General features: G+C 35.6%; 4 protein-coding genes and 1 non-coding gene across 9 annotated transcripts; 3 read left to right on the top strand and 2 right to left on the bottom strand.

The window, feature by feature from the left end:
• Positions 1 to 5: 5 nt before the first annotated feature.
• Mrps34 (mitochondrial ribosomal protein S34) lies at positions 6 to 1,117 on the top strand. Of its 3 annotated transcripts, none has more exons than XM_072904796.1 (3): positions 6 to 435; positions 534 to 944; positions 1,077 to 1,117. In XM_072904796.1, the coding sequence occupies exons 1-2, from the start codon at positions 250 to 252 to the stop codon at positions 936 to 938; spliced, it is 591 nt and encodes a 196-aa protein (XP_072760897.1). In that variant the 5' UTR covers positions 6 to 249; the 3' UTR covers positions 939 to 944; positions 1,077 to 1,117. The 3 variants fall into 3 exon arrangements, with proteins under 3 accessions (XP_072760897.1, XP_072760896.1, XP_072760895.1); XM_072904795.1 differs by having other exon boundaries at positions 534 to 968; XM_072904794.1 differs by having other exon boundaries at positions 534 to 1,117.
• A 1,001-nt stretch (positions 1,118 to 2,118) lies between these two features.
• Positions 2,119 to 3,956, top strand: LOC140672333 (uncharacterized; the record flags this gene model as incomplete). The annotated part of the gene is made up of 3 exons (XM_072904381.1): positions 2,119 to 3,190; positions 3,263 to 3,574; positions 3,724 to 3,956. Coding segments are annotated over 3 exons (1,617 nt in total), but the record flags the coding sequence as incomplete, so codon positions are not given.
• A 156-nt stretch (positions 3,957 to 4,112) lies between these two features.
• LOC140672547 (uncharacterized) lies at positions 4,113 to 8,100 on the bottom strand. The gene is made up of 7 exons (XM_072904793.1): positions 7,914 to 8,100; positions 7,180 to 7,600; positions 6,683 to 7,071; positions 5,800 to 6,329; positions 5,269 to 5,568; positions 4,988 to 5,169; positions 4,113 to 4,612 (listed from the first exon to the last, which is right to left on the bottom strand). The coding sequence occupies exons 3-7, from the start codon at positions 6,698 to 6,700 to the stop codon at positions 4,113 to 4,115; spliced, it is 1,530 nt and encodes a 509-aa protein (XP_072760894.1). The 5' UTR covers positions 6,701 to 7,071; positions 7,180 to 7,600; positions 7,914 to 8,100.
• Trnai-uau (transfer RNA isoleucine (anticodon UAU)) lies at positions 7,377 to 7,469 on the bottom strand. Its single transcript is given in 2 exon segments — positions 7,377 to 7,412; positions 7,432 to 7,469. It is a non-coding gene; the product is annotated as a tRNA-Ile (tRNA).
• Positions 8,101 to 8,399: 299 nt separating the features above from the next.
• Positions 8,400 to 14,072, top strand: Tmf (uncharacterized). 3 transcript variants are annotated; one of them, XM_072904646.1, is made up of 11 exons: positions 8,400 to 8,460; positions 8,949 to 10,960; positions 11,055 to 11,156; positions 11,231 to 11,509; positions 11,592 to 11,930; positions 12,055 to 12,267; positions 12,361 to 12,507; positions 12,596 to 12,988; positions 13,078 to 13,318; positions 13,406 to 13,532; positions 13,615 to 14,072. In XM_072904646.1, the coding sequence occupies exons 2-11, from the start codon at positions 8,958 to 8,960 to the stop codon at positions 13,899 to 13,901; spliced, it is 4,131 nt and encodes a 1,376-aa protein (XP_072760747.1). In that variant the 5' UTR covers positions 8,400 to 8,460; positions 8,949 to 8,957; the 3' UTR covers positions 13,902 to 14,072. The 3 variants fall into 3 exon arrangements, with proteins under 3 accessions (XP_072760747.1, XP_072760744.1, XP_072760745.1); XM_072904643.1 differs by having other exon boundaries at positions 8,400 to 8,538; XM_072904644.1 differs by having other exon boundaries at positions 8,406 to 8,542.
• The last annotated feature ends 190 nt before the right edge of the window (positions 14,073 to 14,262 follow it).

The raw sequence follows: 14,262 nt of genomic DNA, 5'->3' as shown, positions 1-14,262 counted from the left end.
AAAAAACGACACATTAATCTAACCTCTCTCGAAATATTAGCATCACTTGTATAACATATATGTGATTTTCGTGAAATACAGAATTAATTTCAATATTGTGTCTTTACGAATAACAGAAAATAATGTTGAAAAATATTTAGACGAAGTGAATTCATATGTCAAGTCAATCGATAAGAGAAAAATCTGTGACAACCAGCCGGTCAACGATTATATTGACACGAGTTATATACGTGGTTTACCATTTACACGATGCCCATAAAACTCATCGGTCGCACGACAGATTTTAAAGGGAAACCCTTATGGGAAATCTTGGGAAATTTGAAAAACTTCGGTGTCGGAAGACTCGTAGTAAGGAATCGCTTTCAAAGATATCCCGAAGCCTGTTACATGAAGATACTGAAAGTCGCTGCAATGCCCTTGCCCGATGAGCCTTATGTAAGTATTAATTAAAAAAAAAAAAAAAAAAAACAATATCATTAATTGTAATGTATAATGTTGCTTGCACCGAAATATCTTGACGTAATTTATTTTAGACCGACCGTAAGATTATGGTACTAGTCGAGAAAGTTTTCCGCGGTTATAAAAACCCGAAACCTGTTCAGCTGGATTCTGCGACTTACAAGGCTGATTATATATTGATACCCAAAGATCAGGAGCATTTGTATCTTGAGAATACGAGATTGCCAGAGAAGAAAATCTTACCTAGAACAACAGATCTTCCACCGTTACTTTCACAAATCATTATAAGTCAGATGAAGGCAAAAGGAAATAATGTATCCGAGAAAACAAAATTACCTCTTAAATATAATTTTGTCGGAGGAAGCGAAAAGAATTACAGATTAGCGGAAGAGGGTGAAAGTCCTACGGTGAAACTAAATTTTAGTCTGGATGAATCTAGTGTTCTTTTCTTAAAGTTAAAAGACGCTGCACCTTTGTGAGAGCATGTATTTAATTTCTATAGAATTAAAGTAATAAATATTTTATAAGTTCTGAAAAATGATGCAATAAATTATTTTAAGCAAGAAACAAAGATAAAACGATCAGTCTAACACTTTCAAAACTCTGTTTTATTAAAGGTATAATCAAGTTGAGGAGTAAAACTGTCCATTTTCTCTGTGCGCATGACCTACAATTTATATGACAGTTATTATGTTTTAATTTCTTGTTCTCAATCATACTGATACCTTCCAAAATTGGCGCATCTCCTCAACATCCACTCTCTTTCTAACGAGCCAACCACGAACGTGTCTTTGTATGTGTAAGGCGGCATTTTCTTCACTCCATAGCCAAGATTTTGGATAAGTTGGCCTAGGACTAAGAAAATAATTTTAAAAATAATTTCTTTACGAATGTATTAAGAAAAAGCAAGATATTTTATTTCCTTACTGTGATTTTAGCCATAGTTTAAATTGCGGTATGTCAAACACATTCAGCCATGTACACAATCTACTTGGATGACGCAAATTTCGATTCCAAAGGATCTCTGCGAGATAATCCAATCCATTGAAAGAGCATTTATGTGTCTATAAAGCATAGTATATTTTGTTCTAAGATATATTTTACATTGATTGTAAAAATATCTACAATACAATTATCTAAAAAATAATATACTTCTAGAGCATTTCGACGATCAGCTTCATGTAACATCTCCTCCATTGCGCTTAATAAAGTCGGGAATATATTTTTGTTTAAGTAATCTGGAACGCTTTCACGGGATGAATTCATCGTTCCGTTCGCTTGTCAAAAACTTGATGAATCTATAAAACGAATATAGATACAAATCAATTGCAAACCACATCTAAATTTAGAGTTTTTAAAATTTGCTTGTCAACCTTATTATAAGTGATAAAAAAAGCGATAAGAAAATAGACAATGTTGAAAATAGAAAATCGAAATTTTGTATATCACATTTCACCAATTTCATCATACTATAAAATAATAAATTTATCTCATATATAAACATGTAATATAGTACAAGGCAAATCACATCACATAAAATTTCTAAATGTCCAGTGAATCTATAAGATATGAGTGTCCTCCAACTTGTCCTAAAGTGAAGAAATACATTCGTGCAGAAAGTACATCACTTTATATGTTTTAGAATCAACGCATTATTAACAAGTTAAAAAAAAAAAAAATTTCAATCCTTATCTTTACAAAATAGTCGAGAAAGCGCCTTGGCTGTGTGATGGAATTTTTCCGCAGAAAAACGATATATATGCACGACTTCCACCAGATGTTACCAAAGAATTTAGAGAAATACAAGAAGAAGTGATCGATGTAGATTATAAAAAACCAATCAATTATCATGAAAAAATTGAGGAGGTACCATTTAAAGCAAGAGAAGATATCGTCGAAGTAAGACCTATTCAAGAAGAAACAGTTGTCGAGGAAATAAAAATCGTCCAGGAATTTCCGATTGTTCAGGAACAAGTTGTCATTCCGACGGAAAGGATAGCAGATCGCGATGACGAGAAAATCGATTTAGTTGAAGAAGAAGAATTTCAAATTGTCCAGGAACAAGTAGTCGTTCCCACGGAAAGGATAGCGGATCGCGATGACGAGAAAATCGATTTAGTTGAAGAAGAAGAATTTCAGATTGTCCAGGAACAAGTAGTCGTCCCCACGGAAAGGATAGCGGATCGCGATGACGAGAAAATCGATTTAGTTGAAGAAGAAGAATTTCAGATTGTCCAGGAACAAGTAGTCGTCCCCACGGAAAGGATAGCGGATCGTGATGATGAGAAAATCGATTTGGTTGAAAAAGAGAAATTTCAGATTGTCCAGGAACAAGTAGCTATTCCCACGGAAAGGATAGCGGATCGTGATGATGAGAAAATCGATTTGGTTAAAGAAGAAGAATTTCAAATTGTCCAGGAACAAGTAGTCGTCCCCACGGAAAGGATAGCGGATCGCGATGATGAGAAAATCGATTTGGTTGAAAAAGAGGAATTTGTCCGAGAAATCGTAAACACTCAGGAACAAGCTGTTGTTCCGGTGGAACAGATAGCAGATCTTGATGAAGAAATAATCGATTTAATCAAAGAAAAAGAATTAGTGAGTGAAATTACTGTAGCGGAATCCGTAAAAAAGATACCAACTGAAAAAGCTGAAATCATCGAGGATGGAATCGAGCCGGCGGTTGCAAAGAAGATCGAACTGGAATTACCACAGGAACTAGAAGAGGATTGTAATTAAGAGCAAAATGAATTTTCTTATAAAGAAACTTGATTAACACACTAATTCCAAATGATAATTCCAGTTGAACCAGAGAAGCCGGTAGAATATGGTGAAGGCGAAGAAGGCATTACTGACTACGAAAAATTTATCGCCGAGGAATTGCAGGAGTTTCTGCCCGCCGTAATAGCGAAGGAAATTCCGGAGGAGCCGAGAGCGATGCGTGAAGGAATTTCAAGGAATGCGGTGTATGAGAAAATCGATCGCGACAGACCTGTCAGAGAGCCTGAAGAACGACAGGAAGAAGTACCTGAAAAAGTGAACCGAATCGTCTCGCGCAAACCTGTAACTGCAGATGTTTGTGACGAGACGTGCCCTTTAGTAAAGGAACAGAAAGGCGAGCAATTAGTTTATTTTTCAGGAAGAGGAAACTTTAGTACTATCATTTTCCGAGAAGTATTGACTTTCCCCTTCTTAAGGAAATTTATACGTATCATTTATACCTTATTTTACATTTTATAAATCGAAATTACTTTGTATTCGTAGAACGCTTTATACGCAAATTGAAGGAACGACAACGGATCGTAGATCATTATTATTTGACAAAGGGCTTCAGCTACTTTGAAGACGTATGCACGTGCTCTCTGGCTTGTATGGTGTACACTCTGAGCAGGGATCCGTTCGTGAGAAGCGTATTCGCGTCTCTCGCATTGTTTGCGGTCGGATTAAAGCTGTGTTGCGAGCTGGATGCATGGGAAATGCCAAATCGCGTTTTATGAGATCAGATATTAGCCGCATGTATATAATCATTATTAAAATATCGTAAAATTGCCCTGGCAGTTATATTAAAATAAACGAAAAGTTATTTATCCGCATAATATACTAGCAGCGATTATTACATATTTTTAATTTTTTTATTAAACATTTAAATTTATTCATGATTTTGTTATCTTTCGTCGAAGCGAGGTTTTAATGATCCGCAATAATGCGATTAACACGAATAACGCTATTGCCAATAACAAGATCGCTAAATAATAATTTTGCGAGATGCGTGATTCGTATTTTGGAAGAATTACTCGTAGGACTATGTCATCTTGCCACTCGACGGTATTATTTCGATCTGGAACATTCCTGGCGCGTCTGACGTGACCAGCAGGACAATCCAGAACGCAATCCGCAGGCTCCAAACACGCCATCGCCTTCACGGTGAGAGAAATTTCGTCAGTCTCCTTCATGCCCTCGAACATGAATGCCTGGAAGATTAGGTAGCTCTCCAATGGCGATGCCATGTACTGTTCCCGAGGACAAATTTCGCGTACGTCTGAATTTAAGCAACCGTCCTTGTTCAGGATCCACAAACTATTAACAACCTTTTGTTGTTGTCTCTCTTCCACATAATGCATCGTCACTTGGCCAATCTTGGAGTGTCGCCAACCTTAGAGATACGTGGAACGGTAAAAATAAAAATTAGAATCGCATAATTAGCAATGAAATATTTTTATACCATTCAATCACAGAGAAAAAGAAAGAAAATTAATAATGTCATGTAATTCTAATTTTCATTCGTATACTTGAGTGTATTGATTAATCATTATATTTTGATTGTATATATAATTTAGTAAAATTATATAAATAATATTTTTGTTACGTTTGTCTTTTTTCGGATAAATTTATCGATCTAGGAGATTGCAAGATTTTGCAAGTTACACAAAGTTCCTGTCGGAGTTTCAGAAACACCATTTGTCTTACTAAAGGAATAAAAATGTGTACCAGTACTATCACTGTGCTACTAGCACTCTAATGCGCTTACCGTCGTCACCGTTGACTAACACGCGCAGCAAAATCTCTTCGCCGAGAACGACAGTGCCGCCTGATTGTATCCTTGTATCGAAAATGTTTTCCGAGTTGTAAGTCTTCCTAAATAGTCCCACATCCACGTCCAGAACGTTCTTGGAACCACCGTTTAACATCCTCGGGACGTTTCTCGCTTTCCTGAAAATAACGTACATATCAGAATATAACCCGACATTTCTCATCAGATGAAAGCTCATTTTTGCTTCTACCAGAAGATAAATGACACATCTTTCTTACACTTCCAAACTTTTCACGCTGATCCGCTTCGTATGATACGCGATCTTGTCCTGTGTTTTACATCGCAACGTTACTCTGTGATCGTCTCTTAAACGTAGACCGGAAATCACTGGAAATCTTAGCTCGAGGCAGTACGATTGGTTACCGTCCACGGAACAATCAATGACCCCGCAATTCCAGACTTGATCCCTCTCAAAATTAATACGATAAGAATTCCTGACTGCTACCACTTGACAAGTTTCATGCATTACGTTATCTATCACCGGCGAAGCCAAGTTTTTCGGTGTTTTGATGGATGCTCTATGGTAACAAATCATATTATACAGGTGTAAAAAAATGATCTAAATCAAACTCGAAAAAATATGATAAAACATCGTTAAAGTTTGTAAATTTTGATCAATTGATTTAGGCTGTTTAGTTATAAAAAAAATTTTATATTCTCTTTTTGTTTTGTTGCAAAATTATATTTAAAAATAAATGAATGAAAAAAGAAACAACAAAAAGCGCTGAGAGTTAAGCGTTCTGGATTACCTGAAGAACAATTCATCTCTCGCATTCTGACAAGACATCTCTTCTATGTTGATATGATTTGCGAAGGACGTTGGTGTTTCACCATCGAGAGCAGGAAGAGAAAGAGGAGGCGAAGGAGGAGGAAGAAGAGACGGGGTTGTAGTCTGTCGAGAGTGTTTGCCTTGTGGAAAAGTGGGTCGTCGATGATGTTGGAGTGCCTGTAACCCGGTGCTCCCAAGATACCTCATGTCTTGCAAACCCTTGCGCGTGAAGGCTCGCGAGGAATCCCGGTCAGGGAGCTGATACAATGCGTTGGGATAGTTTCTGGTCTCGTTCGTTTCTGCTACATTTCTATTATCGATCACCTCCGGCAAGGAGAATTCCGGAATCGAAGCTGGAGGAGGTAAATAACCGTCGTTGTGGAGTAATGCCACCTTAGAAACGTTGTATCTGCGATGGAAATTTACAAAGACAGCGTCCCGAGACTCTAATCCCTCCGTAAGCAAGTTTCTCGAGGATATCACACTGACGAAGAAAAGCCATCGATATACCTGCAATAATCGTTATATTAAAATCAATCATTTAATTTTATAATTTTAGTTTGTTATTATATACGCAATTACAAACACGAAATTATATACATTTGAAATATTATGTAAAAATTTTGTTTCTCGCAATTAATATAATTCAAGTTTTTAAACGCTAGACAGAATAAATTTTTTTAAATTTACAAGTAAAAATTAGGAATACAAATTATATAATTGTAAAAATTTTCAAGATAATCACCTGCGTCGGGCACGTTTTGCACTGCGAATTATAATACGATCGAGACATTTTCAATTTGAATAGCGGAATGTAACTGACGATCGAAGAATCTGCTGGTGGGCTTTTAAAGCGTACACACCTTTATGAAATCGGTCATTGTTCCGCGCCGCGATGAACATCAACATGAAACATCGATAGCCGGTCCATTTAATAGGTTTCGTGATTTGGTTGACGATCAAGTACTTAGCATAAAACATCGTTCGCATCCTCGATTTTAACGCGGCTGCCATTAATAACGATAACGCGGGATATGTCGTCCTCCCTCTCGCGCTGTCCATTATACATATCTCGGTCAATTTGGGTCAAAGCGTCTCTCTCTCTCTCTCTCTCTCTCTCTCTCTCTCTCTCTTTCTTTCTTCTTGTGACTAGCATACGATCACACGGTTCATCCATTTCCAGATTTCCAGTCCGACATTGCCGATGTTATATATATATGCACACTTCTTTTGGCGCCATTAATTTTTTCCTCTGAAAAAAATATACATATTTTACATATATAATAGTCATATAAAATGTGAATGCTACTTTAAAAACATTACTTTTCAATATAACATATTTTATTATGCTATAACATACTCTATATATAAGTTTTACGTCTCCAAAAAAATCTCTTAACGACTTCTTAATATCGCTAATAAACTTTCTCATCATGTTCGACAATTTGATATAATATAATTGGTCGTAAATAATGCTAAATCGCGAGGAATTGCAAAACAATTAAATCAGTTTGCGTATTAATGTGTCCAAGCATCGATATGAATGGAAAAAAAAAATGCTCCAGGTGAGGCTCGAACTCACAACCCCGGCATTGCTCCACGAACACTGTCTTATAAGTACCGTGCGCTAACCAATTGCGCCACTGGAGCTGTTGAGAATAAGGCCACTAAAACGGGATTCTTCAAACGTGGTAACGATAATATCGAAAGCCTCTTGCTCCTAATTCATTGATCTATGCGCGTCGCAGATTAATCCAAATATAATTCTTGCTAAAGTTAATCTAAAAAAAAAACAAGATTTTTATATAATTTTATTTTGAATATGTATATAACGTATTGCAGCATATTTATTTAATTTACCCAATATATCCGATATTCTATTTATTAATTTTGTCGTATAAACAATTTATCAATTTGCAACTAATTGTATCGAAATCTATTAAATTTAACTCTGCACCTCTTGCTATTTTCTTATTAAAATTGAATTAAATTTTAATGTTAATTTTAAAGAAAAAAAAAAAGAGATAAATGCAGAGTAAAAGATGTAAATAAACAAAATAAAATAAATATGAAACCATAAGTAATAATAAATACCTGTAAGTTTCAAATTTTACAGAGGGGGAGAAACAATAAGCGAGGAAAACAATCGTTGGTACAAATTCTGGGTAGAGATCTCAATCGAGAGAGCGACAAAATAAAATCAAATAAAATTGAAATCAAGATAACGATAACGAACGACACTTGCAAATAATATGGCTTCTGCATTCCTAGTTAATTTTGCGTTGAGCGTCACTGACGGATCCGCCGAATGAGATCCACGGAGCTGGTACTCCGAGAGCTATTATTATCGATTAATGCGATCACTGTAAATAAGGTAGCCGATAGGCCAAGAAAAGCTTTTGTTATCGATTTGTGCCCTTCCTTTCCGATCAAGATTTGGACAGAGTTACCGACAGAGTCTCTCAGACACACAACATTCTAGTAACTAAAATTGACAGCAGGTGTTCGGTAACGTGATATATATTAAAGTCACTAGATAATACTAGTGACTTTATGTATAGGTTGACAACCCTGCCACAACGACGCATGACCTCGTCACGAACATGTCGGCTGCTACTAAATGCACTTTGACAGTTAACACGTAAGTCGGCTGTAATCAGTGAAGGAGAAAAAACCGCCAACGTCTCGCTATCACAATCGTTACTTTGGAGAATGTCATGTATGTACGTTGATCGTGATAAATGGATATATGTTGAAGAATATAGTATCGGTGCAATAACGTAAAACAGTGCAATCCCAACGAATCCTTAAACAATGTTTTTAAGAGCTTGTAGATAATTACATGAAAATATTACATGCTGTGTATAAGCTCTGTAATATTCTACAACTAACAATCTTACAATCACTCGAGGATCTATGTTGATTTAAATAATATACATGAATTTTTTCATAATTAATATTGCATGCACTTCATGTAAGCAATATTTGTTTATGACAAGTGCTGCTTATAAAGATTGATTTTTTTGCATTAAAAATATATATTTCTCTCACCCTCTCTTTCTCTTTATGTATAATTAGAAAAACTGAGCCAATAATTTATATATTTATATATTGTTTTTCTTACCTTAGGCATAAAACATGAGTTGGTTTGATGCTACAGGATTTGCCAATTTGGCAAAGTCTGCTCTAAAGGGAGCTCAGAAGACCATAGATAAGGCCTTAGATATCAAGGAGGAGGAGCCAAAGGTTATTCAATCCCATGCAGATGAAACGTCAGATTTTTTCGCAACCTGGGGATTGCAAAACGAAGAGGAGGCCAACAAACGTGACAGCAATCCACAAAAACAACAAAATTCAAGCAGTATTTGGGGTAGCTTTACAGGTTCGTTTTTTGAACCTCCAAAAATCATAGATAGCAATACATGGAAGAGCATCAAACATTCCAAGTCCTTGCAAAGTACTGCCAGTCAAGATGAACAACAATGCGACATGGTGTCTTCTACTTCTGTTCCTGAAAAGTTGTTGACAAAAGATACAAAGGATGAATCTGTACATACCAGAAATGAAGGAGAGTCTAGTGTTAGCAGTGAATCTGTAAATATAAATCGTAACATATCTCAAGAATCTATTGATAAAAGTGCATCGGATTCTTGTATATCATCGGAACAATTGTCTCTAGACAATATTGCTCTTACTAATACCAAAAAGAATGTAACTAAAAGTGCCAGTTTAGATTTGGAACAAGTGTACCATGCACCAACAGCGGATAATATTGACGATGATTCTACAACGAGCAGTGATGAAGAGGAAAGAGAAGAGTATTATTATAATGAGACATTAGAAACCAATGATACTAATCGAACATCGAGTCCCACTAATGTGTTCCATAAAGTACCCAACCCAGTTTCCTCTGAGAGTGATAAGAAGAGCTTGGAGAGCGTCGAAATACTTGGTTCGCAATCTAACACAGATTGTACAACTACACCAGAGTCGGATCTTAATTCTGGTACTAATTCCTTAAGTCCCTCCCTCATTGGCATCAAGGTGAATTCCGAATCAGTTGAGATATTACCAGACAGTCTGGTAACGTCCCCGAGTTCCGTGGAAGTTTTAGGAGATTGGAAAAGTGACAGCAGTCCTTATCTATCTCCGATAGATCCAAAGAATTCCGAGTCCTCTCCTGTTTTAAATGAAGATGACTGTGCGACTCCGTGCGTAGAATGCGCAGACATGTTATTACAGCCGCTGAGTAGAGATCAAGCGTCATCCTCCGACATCTCTCCATACGAATCTCCTATGGAAGAAGTTAAAACATTGAATACCAATTCGTGTCTCTACAGCGTTGATAGCACACCATCACCCAATGTATTTTCTAGTTTAGACATGAATAAAAACTCGTCACAAATAGTGATAGATAGCTCGAAAACTAGTCCAGAAAGCGTGGAGGTGATACCGGACGCGGATGAATTGGACGAGGTGAGTTTGGCCGAAGATTCTTATACTTCGGCTTCCGAAGGTACAATTATGACGATACTCGAGCCACAACAATTGGACGCTGTTAAAAACAAGATGGAACTGGCTGAGATGAATGTCAAAATAGCCACAAGGATGCACGATTCGTGTCCGGACGATAGGCAAATGTTGGCGAAAGCTTGCATCGAGAATAAATTGAACTTGAGCCTTGATTCATTGAAAGAGAAACATAATTTACATTTAACGCTCGAACCGATTACCACACAGCCAATCCGCAAATTGGAACATCAATTGGAGGAAGTAAACGAAAAATTGGACGTTTCCACCTTTTCTCAATTGATGAGTACCACTATAGAACCACCAGATCCAGACAATTATGCTCAAGTCGAAAATGTAGAGGACACGAAGATGATTGAGAGTAATACTGATCAATATTTAGTATCTACCGATTCAAGTGGAGAAGGAACTTTGCTAGAAAGCAGTTTGGAAAATAATGCAACGTTGATTTGCACGAATGATTGTCCCAAGGACCTAGAAACACCCTTAACCGCTAGTTCTTATGTGAAAACTATGCTGGCTGATGCTATGGTCGAAAAGGGTGAAATAATTGATATGGAGACTCATTGCACGGAAGTACAGCGAGAAAATTCACCTATATCGTCAGAAAGGTATATTGCTCGATTTATATATTATATTTATATATTCATGTGTATTATTCAAATTAAATGGTTTTGTAAAAAGAAAAAATCTACTTTTTTACAGTCGTTCTGATCTCGTAAAAATAGGCTCCGATCAGGCCAGTGGACACACAAGCGGAGACGAATTAGAAACCACAACATCGAGTGATATTGAAATAATATCTAGGTATAATAATATTGCGTGCTTGTATTTAATCTTTTTATAGAATATTAGTAAATATACATAGTTTGTGTAAACAGCCCAAACGGAGATTCAAGTTCGACTCAATCGCGACAGAGTCCTGCAAAGTTGCAATTGACTAAAAGCAGTGATTTGCTAACGAAAACTTTAAAGACCAGAGGCCATTCCCGAGAATTGAGCGAAATCAGCATTGGATCGGATGAGGCGAATATGGAGATTGAAAAGTTATTGAAACGTGTGCAAGAGATGACTGAGATTTTGGAAGCGAGAGAATCAAAGTTAATCGATGTGAGCAGAATAAACATGGAATTACATGAGCAAAATGCAAATTTAATAAAGTAAGATTATCGTAATTGTATATCAAAATATCTTTAAACAAAATTTAAATAAATATTATGAATAAATATGTTTCTTTTACAGACAACTCGAGAATTTTGAAAAACATGCGGAGCAGAATCAAAACATAAATCAAATCACAGATGAATATACGCAGCGTTTATCAGCGTTGGAGAGAAAATTTCAGCAAGCTATAAGAGAACGCGATCAATTGAGAAAAAATTTAGATCAATTAAAGTTAGAAGCAGCATCGCGTTTGTCGTCGCAGGAGATGTCTAGTATAAACGCTGAAAAGGATGAAATCATAAAAGAGCTTCGCGAAGAAGGCGAGAAACTCAGTAAACAACAACTTCAACACAGCAACATTATAAAAAAATTGCGGGTGAAAGAGAAAGAGACTGATGCGACGATAAAAAGTCAAAAGTACTTTGATTAATTTTTATTTTTATCGATTTTAATTGTAAAAGAAAAGCGCAACTATATATATAGGAAGCAAATGAGAATAAATCGATTGTAATTTTCTCTTACTCACTATCATTATTTTCAGAGAGCAAATAGAGGAACAGAATACAGAATTGGAAAGATTAAAACGATCATTGCACGCAAAGGAGGAAGTGGAGCGCAGTCAAATAGAAGCCGTTCATACGCTGACGGCGAAAACAAAAAAGCAAGAGAAAGAGATATTTACATTACAAGAAAAATTGGACAATACAGTACATAAGATGGAAGCCTATAAGAAAAGCTTGGATGCTGCAAAAGTGTAAGTAGAGATATATTAATTAATTTTTCAAGTATAAAATAAACGCTGCATGTGTTAAAAATAAAAATAAAAATAAAAATTTCTGTATAACAGAGAATTGACAGAAACAAAGGAAACTTTGAAAGCTATGGAGGAAGAATTGAAAGAAGCAGTGGATAATGCAGGAGAATCGTGTCAACTGTTTGCACAAGTGGAGAATTTAAAACTAAAGTACCGTCAAGCTGAGGAAACTCATGTCAAGTAAATATAGTGTATACTATATAGAGATTATATAGTTAATTTTTTGATTTCAAGTATACAGTATATATTTATTTTTTTCATGATATAGAAGGGAAGAGTTTCTCAAACACGAAAACAGCGAATTGCTTAAACGGTTAGAAGCAGCAGAAGCCAGGAGTGAAGAATTATCTGAATCTGTCTCAATAGCAACAAAACCTTTATTACGGCAACTGGAACAACTTCAAGCAAATTTACTACATAAATCCAATAGCTTTATGAAGCAGGAGAAGATTCTGTCGGAGAAAAATATTGAATTGCAATCGAAAGTCGAAAATTTAATGGAAATGGATCGTCTTTTGAGAGAAGAAAATGTCAATTTAAAGTCCAAAGAGTCGCAGTTAGAATCAAAGCTCAATTTGAAAGAAAAAGATAAGGTAAAGTTGCAGGAAGCATCTGATAAATTAAAAGAAGAAATTGAGAAATTATCCGAGCAAAATAAGCAGTGAGTATTTAGAATATATAGACACATTTATGATAATATTATCAATTTATAACTTATTTACAATTTATTATTTTGTATTCAAATTGCAGACATCAAGACGCAATAAAAATTCTTGAGCAGACTCATTCCGATTATGTGCAAGAACTAAAAAGAGAGATAGATGCATTAGAGAATAAATTAGCTGTAGAGAAAGCAGCGACTGACGCGGAACGAAGAAGAAATAACGCATTATTGGAACAGCAGCAAAATACTGATGAGGAATCACGATATAGTCCTACTCTCAGTATAGGACAAGAATCTATTAGTAGTGCGAATAGTGCCTGGCCAGCTGTATGTATAAATGTTATAATATTATTGAGATATTGGGATTGATGGTTCATATATTTGTATGTCATCCAAAATTTTCTCCTTTTTCAGTTTAACGATTCAGTATTTGATAACAGCTCTGGAAGATTTCCTCCAATGTCCTATGAAAGCATCAGAGCGGGCTCGAGTAGTACGTCAATCTTTGAAAATTTACAGGCACAATTAAAACAGAGGGATGGTAAATATTATACACATTCAATAGTAATCAGTAATCTTTATTATATTTAATATTGCCAATCTTTATTTTATTATCATTGCAGGTGAAATACAGCAACTCCAGTGGGACCTGTCTCGACGGAATATAGAAAGGGATGCGTTGAATTCCGAACTGGCAACGTTAACTTTAAAAGTTGAGGATTTAAATATAAAAGTCGCGGAAACACAGGCGCTTAATGAAAACCTCAAAGAGACGCAAACTAGATATGACGCACTGTTGCAAATGTACGGCGAAAAGGTTGAAGAGAATCAGGAATTGCGATTGGACCTAGAGGATATTAAGGAAATGTACAAAACACAAATTGATCAACTTTTAAAGAGACAAAATTAACAAAGATTTTCGCACTATTCGTAATTCTCTACAAAACTTTAATTACATGCATGCACTTTAGCGCATGTTTTATCACATAATTTTTTCATCCTTTTGTAGTAAGATTCAGCGGATAAAACAGTTTTATAGTGAGGGATTTTTAAAATATATATTCTGGCATGTATTATATTATCTAGCATAAATATTTGCAAACATTTGTGATAAAAAATTTAGATTCTGACAAAGTTTTAAATGAAACCCCTTTGCAAATTACTTGTGAATATATTTATCATAGATTTAGTCGAGATAAAGTGAGCTAAAATTGTCTAAAAAAATATTAAAGACTATATGATGTTAACTTATAACTTTTCTGCTTATATAT

The sequence above is a fragment of the Anoplolepis gracilipes genome, chromosome 13 (assembly GCF_047496725.1).
Source record: "Anoplolepis gracilipes chromosome 13, ASM4749672v1, whole genome shotgun sequence".
NCBI classification, from domain to species: Eukaryota; Metazoa; Arthropoda; class Insecta; order Hymenoptera; family Formicidae; genus Anoplolepis; species Anoplolepis gracilipes.
This window is presented reverse-complemented; position numbering and strand designations above follow the sequence as displayed.

Excerpts from the sequence above, each read along its gene's own strand:
- Tmf (XM_072904646.1), top strand. The coding sequence starts at position 8,958 with ATGAGTTGGTTTGATGCTACAGGATTTGCCAATTTGGCAAAGTCTGCT. Across the intron at positions 11,157-11,230 it reads GATATTGAAATAATATCTAG|CCCAAACGGAGATTCAAGTT; the intron begins GTATAATAATAT and ends TTGTGTAAACAG. Across the intron at positions 11,510-11,591 it reads CAAAATGCAAATTTAATAAA|ACAACTCGAGAATTTTGAAA; the intron begins GTAAGATTATCG and ends TTTCTTTTACAG.
- Mrps34 (XM_072904796.1), top strand. The coding sequence starts at position 250 with ATGCCCATAAAACTCATCGGTCGCACGACAGATTTTAAAGGGAAACCC. Across the intron at positions 436-533 it reads CCTTGCCCGATGAGCCTTAT|ACCGACCGTAAGATTATGGT; the intron begins GTAAGTATTAAT and ends AATTTATTTTAG.
- LOC140672547 (XM_072904793.1), bottom strand. Across the intron at positions 5,569-5,799 it reads AGAGATGAATTGTTCTTCAG|AGCATCCATCAAAACACCGA; the intron begins GTAATCCAGAAC and ends TTGTTACCATAG. Across the intron at positions 4,613-4,987 it reads GTTAGTCAACGGTGACGACG|GTTGGCGACACTCCAAGATT; the intron begins GTAAGCGCATTA and ends CGTATCTCTAAG.